Here is a 21991-nt window from a genome sequence, read left to right as displayed (position 1 = left end):
TTGTTCTCTTGTAATTTTTTTTCAGTACACTATTCATCCTTGCAAATAAAAATTTTTAAACATTTACAAAATTTCTTATGATCAAAATTAATGATAAAATAATTAATCTATAGTTAAAAATTAAAAAAAAAAATTAAAGACATTGAATAGTCACCAAAATATAAAGGACTTTCTCTAGAAGCAACATTATCATCAATATAAGGAATCCCCAGAGTATAAACAGCCGTCTGGCCCATTCCAACTCCCAGAAGCGAAACGAAGAAAATAGCCAGAACTATGGAAGTTATTTTCGATTGAATTTCCTGCTCTGTCAGAAATGTGCCTTCGCAGTACTCAGTAGTGTCCGAGACAAAGTTTGGTGAGTCTGTGGTGTACGACCTGTTTTAAATAAATTATTTTATTTTCCATTTAATCAATAAAATAAATAAACGAAAAAATCGGCATACCCGTCGAGATCCACTGAAGAATTAATATGAGCGCGCGGTGTGCAAAGACTAGAAGTAACATGATTCGAGGTGCTAGCGGAGTCCGGGTTGATAGTAAAGAGCGCTTTCTTCTGCTCGATCAGCTGCTCGCCGAAGATGAAATGGGGCATAGAGCAGGTGAAAGAGCTCAAGGCGAAGAGTATCATGCCCCAGGCGATCCACTTGGGTCTGTGGCCTTGACCGCCGTAGTAAGTCAGCAAGAGCGAGGATCCAATCTGCCCGATTTCCGTCGCCGACATTATGATCCCCGTGGTCTTCGACTGGATTTGAAACAGCTTCTCGATAGTTGTTATCACTGAGACAAAGTACGTGTAGTACATGCCCTGTAGCACCTGTAAGCCAAAATAATAACAAGATAATTAAATTATTTTATAATTTTAAAATAAAAATAAAATTTATGTGCTATAAATATGAATTTATATTTTTTAAACTATTTTTAATTATTCTGTCTAAACTGTGAAAGATAGGAAAAAATCATGAGATCTTTTTGAAGGGGATTAAATTTTCTACATAAAAGGTTTATTGTAATTTTTTTCGTATTTTAAATCAAATCGATTTTTTTAATTTGGAAATTAAATTAAAAAAAATTATCAAATAGATGAAAAATTTGCTCCGTTTTAGTTAAAATAATTATTCTAAGTAGAGGTCTTATCCATATAAGGTAAAAGACCCAGTTATTGACACTGGCCTAGTTGATTGACGCAATTCTAATTAAAAAAATAAAATGTTCTCAAAAAACCAATTATCTTAAAATTTATAATTCAAGAATTATATTTATTAATTTATTAGAGTCGATTTGTTTTATTGAATTTAAATAAAATTGCAAGTCAATAACTAGGCCAGTGTCAATAACTGGGTCTTTTACCTTAACAAAATGATAAGAGACCTTTTTGTGAGGGATTGAATTCTTCACAAAAAAACTTTCTTATCATTTTTTTCGGTAATCGGAAAAAATAAACCGGAAAAAATAGACCTGGAAAAAATTTTAAAGTTATGAAAAATTCATATTATTTCATTAAAATTATTATAAAATAAAAATTATAATAATAATAATTGTATATCACACCCAAAATTTTCCTGAAAAACAAGCACCCCTAGAATAATCGCTCCATTTTTTGTTACAAAAAAAAATAAAAAAAAAATTAGGTCAATAGTCCAAGAAACAGAATATCAATTCTTGTTAACAGATATCACACTGACATAAATTTTTTCGAAGGTTCCTATAAATCATTCCTAGCAAAATTAAAAGAAATCTTGTAACTCATAATGCTGCAATATTTTCTCCTTATGTATAATAATCTATTTTCTGTCTTCTTTTTTATTAATACTGTTTATATTTATTTCTCTTATAACTTCTGTAATGACAACGTGTACAAAGCCGTTTGGCGTTTAAAATATAATAAATAAATAAATTATTATTATTATTTTTGTTTTATAATAATTTTAATGAAATGGTATGAATTTTTCATAAGTTTAAAATTTTTCGGGTCTATTTTTTCCGGGATTACATTTTTTCGTACCTCCAATATTTAATCGGTAAATCAAACTTATAAGTGACAACAAGTATACAATTCACAAAACTTACCCAGGTGAGGCAGAAGATGACCAAAAAAGCTTGTTTGGTTGCGAAGTACTGGAGCCAGAACGGCCTGAAAAGGCCCCATCCACAAGAGACATCCACATCATCGAACTCTGTGTGCAAGCTGTTGGATTTTTCGTCCCCGACGGCAAGGAGCTTTCCGTTCTCCAGAGCAGTGATCTCCAGGACCTTGCCGTTGCCGTTGGTGATTGATTTGTTGTTGTTCAGCTTGTTGTGCATCTCGACGGTGTCATTAGACATTTTCTCGCTGGGAATTATCGTCAGGACGTTGACGGTTCCGTTCGCGATTATCTGGGTGTCTTCGCCGGCCATCGTGGGGACAAATTAATTGTCAAATTTAATTTTTTAACCTGAAAAAAGATAAACATTTAATTAAATTAAATCATTCGCACCCAGAATTTCAAAAAATTCAATTTTTTTTTTCATTTTTTTAATCTACATATATATAAGTATCTTCATAGAAAATTTTATGTTAATTGGACAAGTATTTTAAAAGTTATAAGGATTTTTGTAAAGCCTTCTCGGAGTAACTAATTGCGTATTTTGTAATTATACATACATTTATTATTATTAATAATCATTAATATTATGATTTATTATAATTAAATTTGTTTATTAATAGAAAAACATGTGCCATAATTAAAAATATACTTTGTTTGTTTGTATTATAATATAACCTTTCTAATTTTAAGTAAGTTTGTTTGTAATAATTAAGGGGCTATGCGCAGTTAGAATTTATAACAAATCAATCATTTTTTTTATTTAGTTTTTGTAATTAACATATATTGAAGTATATTGAAGTATATAAACAGAAAATTTAATGTCAGTCGGACAAGTATTTTCAAAGTTATGAAGATTTTTGTAAATCCTTTTCGGAGCGTATCGCACAAAAATGGGGCTGAGGCCAAAAATTTTGAATATTTTTTTCTTAAAACTGTCTCTAATTTTGAAACAATTTTTTTGACTCTATTTTATAGTAATTGACTCAAGGATTAATAATTCCGGAAATATTTTATATTTTTATAAACAATTTAACGCTAAAATTTTGATTGAAAATCAAAAGTGAACTTTTTTGTCAACCCGCTAATTTGTTAAAAATAGATATTTTGATAATTCCTTCGGTTAATCGCTAAATAATGTCTTATATTAATTGATTTTTTTTAGATTTTTTAATTTTGATTATTCAAACCGAAGATATCTTTTTTCAAGTAACCTTTTTAACGAAACCTTCGAAAATCGTCTACAGGATCTAAAAAAAATCATAATTTGTTAAAAAAAGAACTTATTAATAAAGTTCAAAATCTCCAATATATGTATATCAATTTTCATATTAATTAATTAAAAATCCTCTCCAAAAAAAATCATCTTTTTGGACCTTGTAAATGTATAACTCTTTACTACATTATTACACAAAAAAATTAATGACTTTTTTTTTAAAAACAGAAAGCTTAAAGAGTTTTCTACTTTTCATTGTCTACTGACTACAATTACCGCAGCCTCATTTTTAGCGAGCGAAGATAAATAGCGACAGTGATAGTGATAGTAATAAGTTGAATCGAAAGTGAGTTGAGAGTGAAATCACCTCTCACATCATTCACCGCGGGTTATCAGGGACAATAGTATTAATAGTTTACGATAAACCTGTTTATATTAAATCAAGTATAATATAACAACAACAATAAATAATAATACTAATTAATTAATAATTCAACAAATAATATAAAGTGAAGCTCTCAGTTTGTCGCTTCTATCTTGATAATAAATTAGATTATAAATGTAAATGTAAATTTAAATGGTAGAGCAGAGTACATCTAATCAGCAAGCAGGTTGCAGTTCTGCTCAGGTGGTAGAGACTTGGTCTAGGTCGCCTTTCACTGTCCCACTGGCATTACATAGTCATAGTATATAGTATATAGTATAGAGTATTGAGTCTTGAATATATATATGTTGTTATTATGGGTAGATATAGATATAGATGTATAATACCTCTCAATCTCAATGCCAGCCACCAGACAATCTAAACGTGCAACAGCTACCAGCTACCTACTCAATTTATTATCCTCCAGCTCTTTATTTTATTAATTCGTCTTCTTATTATTATATTGAATTATTATACTCGATACGTTGCGGTTAGGCCTAGTGGCAATTATTTTCCGATTTGGTAGAAAGTTATTACAGGTAATATCTGCATATACGTTTCACTTTTACGATCAACTACTTGTTATTACTTTTAATGATTATTCTGTATTTCTGAATTGTAACGATTGTGTAAAAATAGATAATTGATTAAAAAAGTAAAAATTATGATTTAATAAAAAAGAAATACAGAAATTATAAAGTAATTTTTAATGAGTTTAAAATAAGTGATTACAAAAAAATTTATTGTAAAAGAATTTGAGTTTTAAGAACTTCAGAATTTAAAAAAATTTTTTTAAACAGTTAAAAGAAAATTTAATTGTATAAGTAAATTAATGCTGTGAAAAAATTTGAGAGAAAAAATCTTTATTTAAGAAGATCATTTTTGCCCTCCGGGCGGAAAGTGGCAACTTTCGTCCCGATGCGCTAAACTAAGTTGCCGCTTTCCGCCTTCGCCGGACAAAAATTAGTATACACTCCTCGGGAAGTAAATAAGAAGCCTCAGATCACATGTTTGTTGACCTCGGCTTCGCCTCGGCCAACAATTACATGTGATCTGGTTTCTACTTTACTTCCCCTAGGTGTGTAATATACTATTTTAAAGATTTATCGTCTTGAATAGAAAAAAAATTCTTGAATAAATTTTAAAAATTCTATTCAAAGAATTTTGAAATTTTTTTTGTCAGTGAATCAACTTTAAAAATTCCGTAAAAATTTATACAAAAAAAAATAAGTTTGAGTTTTAAGAACTTCAGAATTAAAAAAAAATTTTTTTTTAAACAGTTAAAAGAAAATTTAATTGTACAATGATAGAAGGATTTGTTTATATTTAATAAACTTTATTAACTGTTAATAAATGATTTTTTAACATCATAGGATTTAATAAATATTTATTAACAGTTAATAAATTATTTATTAAATACGATTTATTAAATGTTAATAAATATTTATTAATGGTTAATGAATATTTGTTAACTGTTAACAAATATTTATTTAAAATAAAAAGCAAAAATAGCAATTTTCTTTTGACACTTTTTATAACCCTACAGCTAGAATACGTGATAATAATTAAATTCACTAAATAAATTAACGTTTTTAATATTTAAAAATATAAAAGATAATTATGAGCTGTGATAGAATTTGGTATTTTACAATAAACGTTATTATAATGTAATATAATTAATGCAAATAATTTATAAAGATGATTTTTGTTTATAAGCAATCTTCATATCATATGACATTGCAAGCGAAACAAATTCACTCAACAAAATATTTATTAACTGTTAATAAATATTTGTTAACTATTAATAAATACTTATTAACTATTAATAAATGTACTTTCCTCCTAAATAAATATTTATTGAATGTTAAAAAATATTTATTAAAATTTAATAAATTAAATAATTGTCTTCAAATAAATTAAATTATTAATAGTTAATAAATCCTTCTATCAGTGTATAATTAAATTAATGCTGTGAAAAAATTTGAGAGAAAAAATCTTTATTCAAGAAGATCATTTTTTTTTTTTAATTTATCGTCTTAAATAGAAAAAAAATTCTTGAATAAATTTTAAAAATTCAAAGAATTTTGAAATTTTTTTTGTCAGTGAATCAACTTTAAAAATTCCGTAAAAATTTATACGAAAAAAATTAAATTAGTCAATTTTTAACTTTAACTTTTAAATAATAAATAGTAAAATAAAAATATCACTACATAAAATGATTAATATTTAATAGTTATTTTATTACTTGCTAAGAATATTTTTTTCCGCACATCAGTTCCAAAAAAGTGTAAAGAAGAAGTAGGAAAAAAACACACTCATATTAAAAGTTTATTCATAATTTTGACTTAAAAAATTATTTCCATTGAATAACATCACAATTTTTCTTCAATTCCATAATGTCAAACTATAAACTTACGAGTAATTAAAAAAAAAAAAAAAAATAATAATTTCAACGCATAGATGCGCTTGCTATCAGTCCAAATCATTAACTAACGATATTAACAATTAACGACCCGGCTATTTATACACATGGTGGCTATTGTAACACCTAGGACAATATGTAAGTGTTCTCAGGGTACTTGCTCGAGTTTTTCGTATTTCGTATGTTTCTTATCCCCCCACTCCGGCTGATTAATTTTTACGTGGATGATTAATAGCTTCTCAGGCCAAAGAGTTTTTAAATTCACAGCCCATTTAATTTGATAGCGATTTATGTAACCAATTGGCGAACAAGTAACGAAAATACTTTTGCGTATCTGTAATGAAAAAAAATAACGCGGGATTTTTTAGTTTTTATTTTTCAGAGGACGATGTACCTTAGCTAATGCACTTTAAGTAGAGGCGCATCCAGTTTGTTATACATATATTTATGTTTATATTACATCTATATATATATATATATATATGATGGATAATGTGTTACACACACATCCAACGTAATAATAGATTAGCTGAAGCCGGGCTTCCACCACAAATTATGGTCCAAAGCCCGCCGTATCAGCATCATCTTTTTGGGCAAATAACACGCTATTTACTTCCACACTAATATACTTATACCGGAGTGTTCATGGATGCAATTATTGACATCAACAGAGTGGATAAATATCTCCGCTTGATACTAATAAAATAGTTTATGAGAAATAATATACAAGGGAGTCACCGGAAATTGAATTCTTTTTATAACTATTTTTCTGCAACAAGTGTCTATTTATTTGCTTTTTTTTGAGCAAATAAATGGAGGAATATTGAAGACTAACTTTTAGAAATTAATTGGGAAAATCCGGGAATTAATGTTTCTTTTTTTAGACAATAATAAAAATATGTTTAGGTGTTTATCTTTAGACTGAACTTTGGTAGTTGATTTTATGGAATTTTATTTTTTTATATAAAATTTAATAATTCACAGTAAAAAATTGTGTTAAAAATTTTTATGTTGAGTATGTAACACTTTTTTGTGTTGATTTAACAGAATAAATTTTAAATTTACACATAAAAGTGTTAAATATTTTACACAATAATTTTCAACACTAAGTTTTTTGACGCAATGACGCAAAATTTTTTACTGTGTTCTATAAAATTTTTTTAAAGTTTTAAATAATAACAATAATAATAATAAAGTTACAAAATTTTTAAAATATATTATTATTAAAAAGTAATAAATTTTTACTTAATACAAAAATAATTCAGACAAGAATATTAAATAAGTATGTAAACTAATAATTGAGATACTTAAAGATTGAAAACCGGATTGCATTCACTGAACAGAAAAGTACATATTTACATTCACCATTTTTATCTACCAGAAAGTGGGTAAAATGAACCCATAAATTATCAATCATTAAACTCACGGAATAAAACACATTTATTTTCTTTATCGCTCTTCAAAGTTTGATGACAAAAATTCCATCTAATTATGGATAGAACCAATTACAATCGTAATATCCTTAAATACTTTTATATTTCTTCAATAATAACAACCTCTGAACTCTAATTAAAGATGATGTTTTTTAAGGAAAATAAAAAAAAAACAAGATCGTAAAACTTAAATTAGAAGACAATACTTGAGTCACTCAATGCAATAATAACCGACGATAATTACCAAGGTACAATTATCGATTTAAAGTCGAGCATATTGCGTCCATTGATCTGTAATTATTTTATAAAAATAATCTTCGAGTTTGAGCGGGAATAAAGTGACCGCTGAAAACGGACAATTCAACGCCCATAGTTGTAATTAATTTTGTTGACAATGTATACGTTTACGGAGTTTATACGCGACCTCATCTAACCCAGATCTGACCCCATGACCTCCGTAATAATATACATTCTGTAAATTTGCGCAACAACAACAATAACAACTAAACTGTCTACGTACTGAGTAGTCCACTTGTAAATGTATATTTACACTTTTTTTTATTTCATTTATTTATACTTTATTATTTACTCTAGTTTATATATATATATATATATTTATCCTACTTGTTCGTAATAAATTGTTTGACACAATAAATTTAATTTAACACACGACACATGACTGATGGTTTTTTTAACACGAAATAGAACTTTGATAAATTTTATTTTTTATTTTCAAATTGTTTTATAATTACTGAGATTGTTAATTTTCGGTTTTTACGGACTGTTAAAAATTTGTCAATCGTTCGTTTTTATTAGATCTAATTATATATATATTTTTTTTAATTTATATCATGAGTATTAAAAAAATATTTTAGAAAATCTGAAAAAAAATTTACAAACTTCTTTTATAAAAAATTTAAGAATTTTAACATTAAAAATTCTAGTCTAGAAATTAAAAATTTTTTTTGTATATACTCAAAATATGAATAAATAAATGATTAAAAAAAATTATTCTCAATTTTTTTTTGTCAAAAAATATTAATGCTTAATTTATATTTTAGTGAAATTTTAAATAGCCCGCTTTTTTTAAAACCAATTGAATATCTTTATAAAAGTTTAGTGTCGCGCTGCCTTCTGGCGATTTCGGGCAATACAAAAAAAAAATAGATAAAATTGATTGTTCAATAAATTTTTTTAATAATAAATAATCAATATAAAGGATGATAGAATAGAAAATCCGAAATTTTGCACCGAAACTAAAAAAAAAAAAATTTTAAACCCGGCGGCAATTTGGGGCCGCGATCTAATCGCGAATAAAGACCCTAAACTAAGGATATAATTAAATAGGGAAAGAGGAGGGAAGATCGAATGTAGAAGATAGAGAAGAAAGTAAATATTAACAAGAGTAGTAGCGGTGCAGTAGCAGTTGGTAGTCATATAGTTATATAGTAGCTAATAAAATAAATAAAATAAAATGAAATAAAAGAGTTAACAGAGTCGGAGGGATCTGAGGGACCAGGGGATAGAAATGGAAGGGCGGAACGAACCAAGCGTGCGCGCCTTGAAGTAGGTCAGGTCTCAATGGTGGCCTACGTATACATCTGTGATATTATTATATATAAAATGTATACGCCAAGATAGATAGATGTATAAATATATAGAAGTGTATTTATGTAGTGGTAGTGCATTGACAATAGACATAGATAATATGTAATAACTATGACGTTATTATCTTGTCTATAATACGTATAGTGGACATCATTCAATTGTAGCTATTATACTATTTTAGTTCAACTCGGTTTCATTATTATTAATTTCAAGATAAGTGACATATTGTCGATGCATCAAACATTTATGCAATAACTTTAATGACAGTATAAATTTCAGTGAGAAAATATTTTATTAACTGAATTTAAATTTTATTTATTTTCCTCAATTTTATAAAAAAAATTAGATTATTATTATTTATGTCAAAAAAGTTTTTATTGATTAAAATTTTATTTTAATGTTTTGAATTAAATATTTTATCTTCCATTTTATGAAAATTAGAAGAAAGGCATTTTTTTTTACACTAACTTCTTGATTAATCATTCTTTTATTCAATTATATTATTGATAATAATAATATCGTAATTAAAAAAATGTTTAATACAATTTTTAAGATGAAATTGTCAATTTTTTAAATAATTTGATTTATTTCTCGAATTAGATTTGAAGGAAATTGAAATATAGTAAAAATTTTCCCAGCTCGTTCAGTAAAAAGATAAAAAACTATTAAAATAAAAAGCATATTATGTGTTTATTTCTCTAAACTAATTTCCTTCTTAATTATACAAATTTAATGTAATGTACGAAAAGTAATCTAAGTACAGAGAGAATAAGCTGGTGGGTTTCGGCTCCAGAAATAATCTCCCTCGGTTGGAGAGTTCTATAAATTCACCTTGAGCTTGTGTATTGTACTTTGTATTGCTTTTATATTATTAAAGAACAAGTAACATTTTATTCCCCTTTCTCGCGTCTATCACTCTTCCTAATAACACAGTGTAGGCTTTATTTTTTAGCGGATGATAAAAAGAGATTTTTTTAGTGTTAAGCTGAAAATATAATCGTGGAGTTTTTATAATTGAATGGATAAATTATGCGTATTGTATTATGTATTACGTGTGAGTAATAGCTGGGAGATAGCTATTTATCTTTTATTTAAAATTTACAAGCGAGCCAGCATATGAAAATAAAGTACATTTATTTAACGGAGTCGATTCGCAGAATGATCTAAAAATATCAATGATTGAGCAACAGAGATCTTTAAGGAACGAGTCTCGAGTCTCAAGATGCCTCAAACTAATATTCTATAAGATTTTATATTTTTTTTTATTTTTTACTGATAAACAACTGACCGGTCAAGGCTTTATATTACAATTGTTGTTTTTTAAAATGGATTCACTGTCATTTTAGAGTGAAAAAATCGTTTTATAGAATTATTGGTTTGTTTGAAAGCAATTTTGTTTGAGGAATTTTTTTCTAAATTTACACTGACGAATTTTTTTTTTTTTTTTAAACGAAAGGAAGAGCGCAATAAGTAAAAATACGCTCAGTGTCTAGTTTTTTCTTTAAAATTTTTTTTACTGCTAATTTTATTTAAAAAAAAAAAAAAAAAAAAAAAAAACTTTCTTATCTTTAAATTTTTTCCTTGTTTAGAATTTGTAAGAAAAATAAATTTTTCACTTAAAACTTGAAATTATTTTTATTAATTTAAAAACTACCGATTTAATTTTACATTAAAAATTCAAATTAACATAACCAAATAAATATATAATCTACCTGCCGATGACGATGATATTTATTTTTTGCAAACCCAGTCATAAGAAGAAAATCTTAAAAAAATTTAATTCATACTTTCCTTGACCGAATGTTAATACGGCAGGCCATCTAATTACCCAGCTGTCCTTTAAAAAATATTGTTCATTCCAAACAAAATATATTAATAATTAAAAGAAAATAACGCCTGTTAAAAAAATATTTACCCACCGTGTATTTTTTCTCAGTGTAATGACAATTAGTCGCCTCTTGTGTAAAATTTTGTCTGAAGATAACGATTAAGCTGTATGTAATCTATATTGATACACCTATACGTGTATTTAATTAATATATTAATAATTTTTTAGTAATTAAATTCCGAGATAACGATAGTGAAAATAAATTTATAACAGTTGTCGCTATTTAAACAAAAACTAAAGTCAATTTCATTTTTTTTTTTTTTTTTTTTTTTTTTCAAACAGATTCGATGTTTAATGAATTGTCTTACACTTGTGTCTGTTTTATAATAATGAAAATAATAATAATAATAATAATAATAATAATAATAACTCTAGATATGTTTAAAAATTATTATTATTATTATTATTATGATCGAACGTTTAAAAATATCTCAATAAAAAATATGTCTAATGTTTTTTCATATTGATAATTTAAATAATTATTATTATGTCTCAATACAGAATTACTCACCCACCTGTTAAAATTGCCTCAACTACGCGTATTAACATATGTGGGTTCTTATTATACCGTCCGAAAACCGGAATATGCAACATAACATATTTCTCTAATATAAGTATATAATCATAATAATAATATTGTAATAAAAAGAGAAACATGTCGGTGATATGAGTTTACATTTAAATCGATTGCGTGTACATGTTCATCTATAAATTAATAAAATGTTAAATGTGCATTGAGCACACCATAAATCATATCATATATATAATATATGTAATAATAATATTTTATAAATTATATATTTATATTCTATATATGTATATACATATATATTATTAACGTAATAACACAAAACATACGTATGTAAATATTTATATTAAATTTATAATCGTTAATTGATCAAGTCATCGATAAATCAACTAATTTATAAGTAGGTAAATATGACAATTAAAAAACACTTGTTTGACGCAATAAAGTGTTAATATATTTATATTAAATATCCCGATAATTATAATGGTAATTGACTACAATCAGTACACGTAAAAAAAAATGTGGTGTGAACTACTGAATATTTCATTTTTTTTAATTAGTGGGTTCTCTATTTGACGTGGTTAAGTGCTGGAAATTATTGATGGAATTGTGATACATTTATTTTTTTTTATGTTTAAAATCAGTTTATGTTTAAAATTAAATTTCTATATATTTTTAACGCTTCAATTCTTTCAATTTTAGTGACGCGCTTAGACATGTTAACAAAAATTTTTTTTTAATTGAAAATGTAATTTTGGACAAACACTGTGTTTAACAATTTTTTTGTATCTGTAATAATTAGCATTCAATTTGATATTTTAACGTTTATAAAAAAATTTTTGATTAAAGTAAATTTTTCTTTGCTCAATAATTTTTTTATCAGTGCACTGATAAAAAAATTGACTTGACTCAAGAGTCAAACTTTTGAACCAAGAATTCCATTTTGAAGAAAATGATTTTCTTGAGTCAAGAGAATAAATTCTTGACTCAAGAAAATTTTCTTAGACCAAGAATAATTTCTCAGCTCAAGAATTTATTCTCTTGACTCAAGAAAATCATTTTCTTCAAAATGGAATTCTTGGTTCAAGAGTTTGGCTCTTGAGTCAAATCAATTTTTTTTATCAGTGTGTACTTTTCATTTAAAAGAGATTAGTTCAATTCTAAAAAATTGATGTTAAAGCTCATAAAGCTCTTTTAAATTTTACCAATAATACTTTTATTTTTAATAATTTTATAGAGGTTGAAATTTGAATTAACTTCTGTTGAGCTAGCATGACCAAATAAGCAGAATCATCGCTTTTATTTTTGCAAACAATTTGTTCATTTTATGCAACCTCGAAATTTTATTTTTCACCACTAAATTATTACAATAATGATATTAAATTAATCATTTCTCAATTTTAATCCATAAAATAGCAGATCATAAAAAAAAATCATAAATAAATTTCGGAATAATTTAAAGTAAAATAATTTATGATAAATTTTCTAAAAAATCTATCTTCCACCTCAGGTGTGGCCGAATAGAATTTTTCATTCTATCCAGAACATATAGTATAAAATACAAGAGAGTCTGGATTTCTCGGACGTAGCTGGGTGATGACTCTGTATCTGGCGTCGCTTACCGTGGAATATAGAAGTCGTTTACCTTTCAAAGTTATTTGGGCCCCCTCCACCTTTTTCTGCACACTTCAGTAAGATAATCACACATAACATGTATGTATATATCTACAGGTACGGATGAGCGAGCAGGGTGATTGAGAGAAAGAAGGAGCGAGCGGAGGTAAGAACCGTCCAGACGTTTTATTTTAGTGGAGGTTCTCGGTCTGCTCATCCTTCATCCTTCATCCTTTATCCTGTCCTATCCCGTCTCTGCTAATTCGACATCATTCCTCTTCGTCTTTTGCTCTTTAATTCTACATTAGTGGGCGCTGTACTCGTACTTACACTCGTACCAAGACGCTAACTGGACGTGATGGCCCAGAGACCGATACGAGATACCAGCAGCCAACAGCCCGTAGGGACCCTCACCCTTACTGCAAATATCTTACCGAGAAAACAAAACCAAAAATCAAGGATCATGCGTGCAGCATACTTAATACCTAAAAGGTAAAGTATACATCACATATGTGTAACTGTCGAGGATTTTCAAGGTGGATGGATCATCGACATCCACTCCTCTAAAATATCTCCCAAATATCCCGGCCAATGAACCCTGGTGGTTCTTTTTTGCCCGGTAAGTTCAAGCACTCAATTATTCAGACAGACGATTTGGATTCGAAGGATAGCTTTTTTGGAGTTAATATAAATTGTTTTTTTGGAAAATATTTTTTTTTTTTTTTTTTTTTTGCGGTTCCAGGACCAAAGTGAGAATTGTACCACGGCTCATGCGCGGCCGGACCTAGATGGAAATAACACTCGACCTGACTACTGCTTTCGAAGTCATCGTCCCGCAGGTCGAACGGATCGATACAGTAATGGACGGAAAAACTAAACCGGGGGCTGAGTATCAAACGCCCTATTTTCCAAGATAAATTTAGGTCCTTTATAATTAAATTAAATTATATGAAGAGAAAAAAATTTTAAATTAAGGATTCATTTTTTGGCTCAAGAAAAATTTGCTTAAAAATAACTTCGGTCTTTTATAAAACTTTTTTTGTTTAAGTAAATTTTGTTTTTCTGTATATTTCCTCTATTTAAAAATGAATTTTAATGTAACATACCCAGAAAAAAAATGTTCTTGAATCAAGTATATATTTTTGAAGAGCTCAATATTCTTGGTTTGAGTAGAAAAATTCTTGACTTAAAAAAATTTTTCTTGATTTAAGGAAATTTTATTTAATTCAAGAATTTTTCGTCTTGATTAAAGACAATTAACCCCTTCAAAATTATATTCTTGGTTCAAAAATTTTTCTCTTGAATCGTTATTTTTTTTTTCTGTGTACAATTAATTTGAATATTACGATTTGAAATTTAATTTTTTTTTTTTAATTTGATGGTTAATAAATTGATTAGTTAATTTTAAGATCAATTTTTGGTTGAAATATTTTTTTATAATAGAATTAGAAACCCGGTTTTATTTATTATTTATAACACTAATTTATAGTGATAAAAGTTTTATTTTTAATGAAATAATGAACTGAAGTTAATTGATAAAGTAAATAGTATATTCTTGTGCGTTCAATAAACTTGGGTTTTTTTTGTTTATAAAGTCGAAGAACAAAAGTTAAAAATATAAAATTGATGTAAATTGTTAAGTATAGATTTTATTATTTTCTTATCGACAAAGTTATTTTTTTTATTAATGTCTCATAAAAGTTTCAGGTTCGGTTGCCAAGGCAACTTTTTCGAAATATTGATTTGTACATATCGTACATTTATAGTAAGTCTGTAGATAATCTAATTTTATGATATTCTTCAAACTTTTAACAGGAAAATCGTACAATAATAGCTACGTATATTTAATGTAAATGAATTAATAATTAATATAATTAAAATGATTAAATAAAGTCTTTTTATTTTTTAATTGTTATTATTATTATTATTGTTATTATTATTATTATTATTATTATTACTATAAATCTGAATTTTGCTGGCTATCCAGTCTATTGCACGAATTTTCATCTAATTATTTATAATATCGTTAGCCTGTATTCCCTCCAGGCATAAACGATTTTTATATTGTATAAATTATTATTATTATAATAGCTTTTAAAAAATAAATATTTCATGACATATTTGCTGCAATTTTTTTTCAATAATGTTCAAAAATATTTTTTTTATAGAAAATTTCATAAGCAAAAATTTTGATCTCTTATGTTTTTATTTTTGATAAAATTAATGTTTTAGAAGCTATGACCATTTTTAGAGTAACTAGATAATGATTTGGTTCTTAATTTAAAAATTAATTTTAATAATAATTTAAAACCTAATTTATTATTAATTGTTACAAAAGACTTGAGAAATTGAAAAAAAAATTTTATGTCTACTAATAATTAGTTTTAAATTTCAATTTACTTATAAAATTTTTAAATTAAAAATATCAATAATAGTAACATCAATAGTTAAGTAAATTAAACGTTTGTAAGCAATTATTGCTTATTACAATTACTACAGTTGTATGTTACGATATTACATCTACAAGACGTAATTCACGCGTAACATAATTTAAATAGAGAAGCAAAAGTAGATCTTATAGATGAGTCGAGGTGGTTCCCCTTACCATACGCTGAACGCGGTGCTCCGCGGAAGAGTACTTTCATTGCTGTTATACAACCGTAGAGCTAGTAGACCTAACCAACAGGGTACTTTAACTGAAGGAGAAATGGGAACATTCCCAGTGGTGCTCATATATAAGTATACTTATACATATGTATATATTTACGCAATTAATAATAATGAGGACGATAATTATGATAATCCGGCCGGTTAATTAATTTGCGATATGTTTATTAATCGGAATGAGCATCTCGAGTCCGCGGTGGGTTAAATAATAGCTGGATCAACTAGACTATCAGTCTAATAGGAAGTAATTACGCATACTTATATTGGTAATTAGGTGTACGTAATATAGCGATAACGCGAGTGATAAGGAGCGTAACGAGAGGATAAGGAAGGAGAGAGTTATTATTATTGAGAGTGAAACTTCAGACGTTCACCCGGTATAGCTTGTGGTTGTAATGCACACTCGATCAGTCGAAACTAAGAGTTTCATTTGGAATAATCGTTAATTGTATTGAATCGGTATCCTGGGGCTGATAAAAAAATTATTAAAGAGAAAAAATCATTCAAGCCAAGGATAATTTTTTAAATCAAGAATTTTTTTGCTTCATTTAAGGAAAAAGAACTCAAAATAATTTTCTTGGTTCAAGATTTTTTTGGATCAAGTTTATTTTTTTATAAAAATAATTATTTTGGTATGAAATATTTTTTTCTGATAAAAATTTTTTATTTAGACTTTTAAATTAATAAAAATATGTAAAAACTAAAGTATTAAATATTTTTCTTAATTTTTAACACTTCCAAGTGTTATTTGTCATAAAAATCCGTTTATTTAACATAAAATACGTCATTTTCACGTATAGTTTTAAGAACTGTGAATTAACGCCATCTTTCAGAAATTTTAAAAACTAAAATTGAAAAAATTACCATGAATCAAAAAAATACTTAATTATTATTTTCAAAAGAAATTTTGGAATAAGATTAATAAATAAATAAGAGTAATTAAAATTGAAAAAAAAAAATTTAGACTCGGTCAATACAGTGAGAAAATAAAAGTAAAGAGCATTGAGGATCTCGGGCACAGAGAAAGTGGAAAAGTGTATCGCATTTGAGTTGTGTTCGCTTTTTAAGCCTTCGCCTTCGACGAGGTAGCGGACTCACAAGCTGAGGCAAACATTCGTTTCTCGGTCGCGATCATCCAACGTGCTACATACCTTGAGATATATATCTTTTATACCACACGCCTACTTATGTTATATACATTCATATATATTTGTATACGTATATGAGTATCAATGTACGGCGAATATTAATTCGAAAGATTCATTTCTCACGATTCGCATTATTGTTCTGTCGAATTTACTTTCTATAATGTTAAATGCTATTATTTTATTATAATTGTTGTTATTATTAACTCTGTTTCTTTCTCAAGATTTATAGCTTTTTATTACGAGTAATTATATTTTATTAACACGGATTGTTACTTTCATTTGGGATCTGGATCTCGTGATAATCTTTCGAAATTACTTTTCGTTAATATACCGCAGTGTATCATTAATTAAATCGAATTCTTCTGAGATATTTGGACCATTTTTTGAGTGAATAATTTCTTTATCTCAATATTTAATTAATATTTGAATTTTAAAAAAATCAAATTGAAGTAAAATTTGTTCTGTTTTTGTTAAAATAATTATTTTGATTAAAAAATGCGAGATATAAAAAAAATAAGAATTTTTTTTTTGTAGGAAATTTAATTTTTTAATTCTTATGTTTTTTCCGTATTTTCAATATTTCATCCAAAATGCTCAATAAAAACTTTAAAAGTTATTTTTTTTTCAAATTTAAGGCATAAAAATTCTCAAAATTATCAAATTGGAAAAAAATTTACCCTGTTTTAATTAAAATAATTATTTCGACTAAAATTTAAATCTCAATTTTTCAAAGCTGAGATAAAATTTTTTTATAAAAAATTTTCGAGATTAATTCAAGAGACTGCCGGTCTTAGAATAGAAACTAAAATTCGGCAATTATATATTTGAGTCAGGATATATGGACGTGGTGAAGGTTACAATGAACGGACGCCTTGGAGGGTCGCAAGGTCAGGGTACCCGGCGAGACCTTGAACTCGAATTTCGGGTCTAAAATATATTCGCAGCTCAATAACCCATTTTATCACTTACTAATATTCGGGCATAGCGTCATGCTAATATATCGGGGACGGGTTGATTGAAATATATTCTTGCCAATAAAACCGTCATCCCAACAATAAAAAAATTACACACGCAATAATGCGTAACCAGTAACAAGTAATGTACTCACTGACGATCTAAAGTGTATTCAATAAATGTTAAATTCAATTATTTATAAACATCCCTGGTTTGGACTTTGTTTTGTGCTACTTATTCAACCATTTATATTTATTTTTACACTTCGCTCTTTTTAACAACAAATGTTCACGCTACCAGAAAAAACACGCTTGAATTTATATTATCACATGATTTGGGTTAAAATTCAAGTGGAAAGTTCCGAAGAAAAAAAAACGTAAATAAACATAAAAAACACATGTGTGTGTATTTGGTGTGGGTATAAATGTACATTAATTTAAGAATTTACCAGTGGATGCAGATTGTAGCTTGGAAAGTGTCTTTCTCCATCAGGAATATTCATTGGTTTATTTAAATTTATCATTAACATAAAAAATCAGCTTTCGGACATGTAACGGTAAAGATTTTTTATCGCGGGTATTATCATTTTATCCAAAATGTATTTTTTCTTTTATTTATTGTGTATTGAAAAAATATAAATTTCAGCGAATTTGTTTTTTTATTCATTATTTTTTTTTTTTTATTTTTAAGAATTTTTTTGGCAAGTAAAGTGGACTTTTACTTCAATTAACCGGAAAAATTAATTTATTTTCGAATTTTTTAGATTTAAATTAATAATAGTAATAAAAATTCATGTAAAATTTTTTTTGACATATTATTATTAATTTAGAATAATAATAATAATGTTGCAAATTTTTTAACCGCTTGAAACTTTTTGATTTATTTTTTTTTAAATAAATGACTCCGGAAAAATTTTTTTTAAATTGCTGCAATTTTTGTGACTAAAGATTTTTTAACAATAATTTATTTGTTAAAAAGAATTAAAAATTATCAGAAGTCTATTTATATTAATATAACTTTTTTTAAACAAACATCTTATAAAATTTTATTAAAAAGTTACCAACAATCCCAATAAAAAAAAAAAATTATAATTATATCCGTCCAATAAAAAAAATTCCACCCTATTCGTAAGATAAAAAAAAGAACCACTGAATCATCGCAAATAGAAAAAAAAAAAAAAACTACGAATAACTACCAAAACACATTAACGCTGACCCTCGGCTTTTTTGCCTATCGCTTAACCGAAACTCAGCAAAAAACAAACTATTAAGTAACACCCCGAATTAACAGCGATAACTTGACACAATCTCCTGAAAGGAGGATGAATAAAGATCCAACCCGTATAATTTATTATCTCTTTTAAAATATTCCCGCAATAAATAATGATTGACATTAATGTATACATTACCTGTCAGTATGTGCTTTCTGTCACCTGGTCCATACATTCAATGTTTAAACGACTTTATTTACGCCCGTAAAATTAATTATTATTGATATTTGTCTCCCTTCTGTTATATTCTACAGGATTACTTAATTACTAATAAATAGCCGGGTAGTAAATATACAAATAAAATCTAAATTGTGACTCGGAAATCGGCGACAACTCGCGGCCGGTTTTCGCGGCCTCGATCAGCATGTATCTTCTTTAGCTATACGCTTCAATACATCCTATGCCCGAGTTGAAGTTGCGAACTCGTGGATATATTCACTGGCCAGATTGTGTTATCTCCTCGTTTTGGAGCACATACACCACCAGAGATTAGAGATAACACTTCTTTTCCGTTTTGTCTTTCCTTTCTCCCCCGGCTGTTTTTGCCTGAAAATTTATCACTGCGCTTTCGGTCAATCACATCCCATGTAAAATAAAATATATTTACAATTTTATTTATTTTTTAAAAAATAAAGAAAAAATTTTTTTAGCAATTAAAAGTCATTAAATATCACAGAAATTCATCCACTGGATTTTCTGTGACAGAAATAAAAATTTTCCGCGGCTTTTTCGCCGGCAATTTAAGCTTTAATTTTTTTTTTTAAATTAATCAGGAAAAATAATAGGCCTGAGTTATTGGAGCCTGAGCTTTTGGATTATCAAGTATGACAATTACAGATAAGTTTGAGAAAGCATGCGGGAGTGGATGGGCAACCGCGGAATAAATACCCCCCGCCACACTATCGATGCTCACGGTTTCGCGTTCCACGCGCAACTGAAGCGAGAGTCATACTGGTGAGTCTGGTGTACCCGCGGTGTGTACGTCAAACGAAACCGAATCGCCGGAGTTGAGATACTACCAGGACTTACATGTCGTGTATATACTTTTATATACTTTGACTTACAACCCGGCTGGTTACACCCAACACCCAGAGCTTTGATTTTTAATTGGATTAAATTAGATTGATTTTGGGGGAGTCAGTCGGATGGTAGTGATTAATTGGACAATAAGTCAAAAATTTGGGGTGTGAAAATTTTCCTAGTTATTACCCGTGTAAAAATGATATATCTTTATGAAGCTCATAATGAATCTCATATTTTGACACTAATATGAGATTCATATTAGAGCCATATCAATACATTTGAAATCCGTAACATGTAAAACACTTATGGGAAAGAATTTTTTTTAAAGTAGATTAGTAAAATTTTAATTTTTTCTGTTAATCAGAGGATATATATAATGATTGAGAAAAACAATATTTTTATCATGCACTATACTGTTGAACTACTTAACTTTCCTCCTTGACTTTCTTAACTTGGAAGAATATTCAGAAAAACACTGACTATCTTGGTTTAAAAAAAATTTTTAACTGAAAAAATTTTTTCGTCTTAAGATAGGGGAGGGGGGGGGCAAAATGGGGTAGGGGTGGCAAAATGGGGTACCCCCAAAATTTCGTAAGAAAATTTTTTTTTTCCAAAAAGCTCTTTCAGCTTCCTAAAATATATTTTAAAGTCATTTCTTACAGTTTAAAAGAAAAAAAAATTTTTTAATTAAAAAAACAAAAAAAATTTTTTTTTTCTAACTTTTCTTACAGTAATTTTTATCGTCATTGTGCATCGTAATAAATTTTTTTTCACATCTACGATTACTTTTTCTAAATTTTTAAGTTCTCGCTTTACAAATGAATAATTAAAAAAAAAAAAAAATTCGGGGAGTCATTGGTTCCATGCCAGTTTTCGAAAATCAAGTTCTAATCTGATCTTCACATTTTTAAGGTCCTAGGAACTAGTTTTTAATATTCCTACGAGGATATCTGTCGGCGTGTGTGTATGTGAGTGTAAACCTCTAATGTGTCGAAGAAAAATCTTACACAGAAAGAAAAATTTCTTGACTGGAGAACAAAATTCTTGGCTCAAGAAAATTTTCAAGTGCCTGAAGGAAGACTGAAGTTGTGTTGCCGGAAATAAAAATTTTTTCTTGAAATTCTATTTTTGGTGGAAGTAATTTTTTCTTAATTCAAATTATCATAAATACTTGATGCAATAAATTTTACATTTGATCAAGATTTTTAGATACTTTAGGGAAGCAGTGCCACCTACTTCAGCTGAGAAAAAAATTTTCTCACCTTGAGAAAATTTTTCTCTTGAATATTTGATACCCATTTTATATTATTTTAGCGTGCAATTATACATATTGAATGAAAAAAAAATGATTCAACATTATTTGATCTTCCCATTTGATATGTTAATCAATAAAAATATTAATAAAAATTTACTTCTATCTTTATATTTAATTTTTTGGAGCAAGAGGCTGAATTTTCTCAAAACAAGAAGATTTTCTTGACTTAAATAAATTTTCTTGGATCAAGATACATATTTGTTAAAACAAGAGAGTTAATTTTGTTGGAATAAGTGAAATTTCTTGTGTCAAAAAGAAAATTTTTTTTTCGCACAAGAAAATAATTAGGAAGAAAAATATTTTCTTGGCTCAAGTGAACCTTTTTTCTGTGTAAACTAACCATTCTAAAAGAATGTCTTTTTCAAATAACTTCGAAATTTATTCTCGGATAATTTC

General features: G+C 27.2%; 1 protein-coding gene across 4 annotated transcripts in view; it reads right to left on the bottom strand.

Moving 5' to 3' along the window:
* The window catches only part of LOC123260761 (solute carrier organic anion transporter family member 74D), a 72880-nt gene that overhangs the window by 7611 nt on the left and 43278 nt on the right, over window positions 1-21991 (bottom strand). The window contains exons 1-4 of one of the 4 annotated variants that reach the window (XM_044722063.1): window positions 19396-20217; window positions 2071-2435; window positions 447-817; window positions 155-378 (exon numbers count right to left, since the gene is read on the bottom strand). In XM_044722063.1, the coding sequence (XP_044577998.1) occupies window positions 155-378; window positions 447-817; window positions 2071-2397 (922 nt within the window). In that variant the 5' untranslated portion in view covers window positions 2398-2435; window positions 19396-20217. Of the gene's footprint in view, window positions 1-154; window positions 379-446; window positions 818-2070; window positions 2436-6140; window positions 6160-11106; window positions 11235-19395; window positions 20218-21991 lie in introns of those variants that run through there. The other 3 variants (XM_044722066.1, XM_044722067.1, XM_044722064.1) reach the window with 3 other exon arrangements.

Source organism: Cotesia glomerata, linkage group LG3, assembly GCF_020080835.1.
Source record: "Cotesia glomerata isolate CgM1 linkage group LG3, MPM_Cglom_v2.3, whole genome shotgun sequence".
NCBI lineage: Eukaryota > Metazoa > Arthropoda > Insecta > Hymenoptera > Braconidae > Cotesia > Cotesia glomerata.
This window is presented reverse-complemented; position numbering and strand designations above follow the sequence as displayed.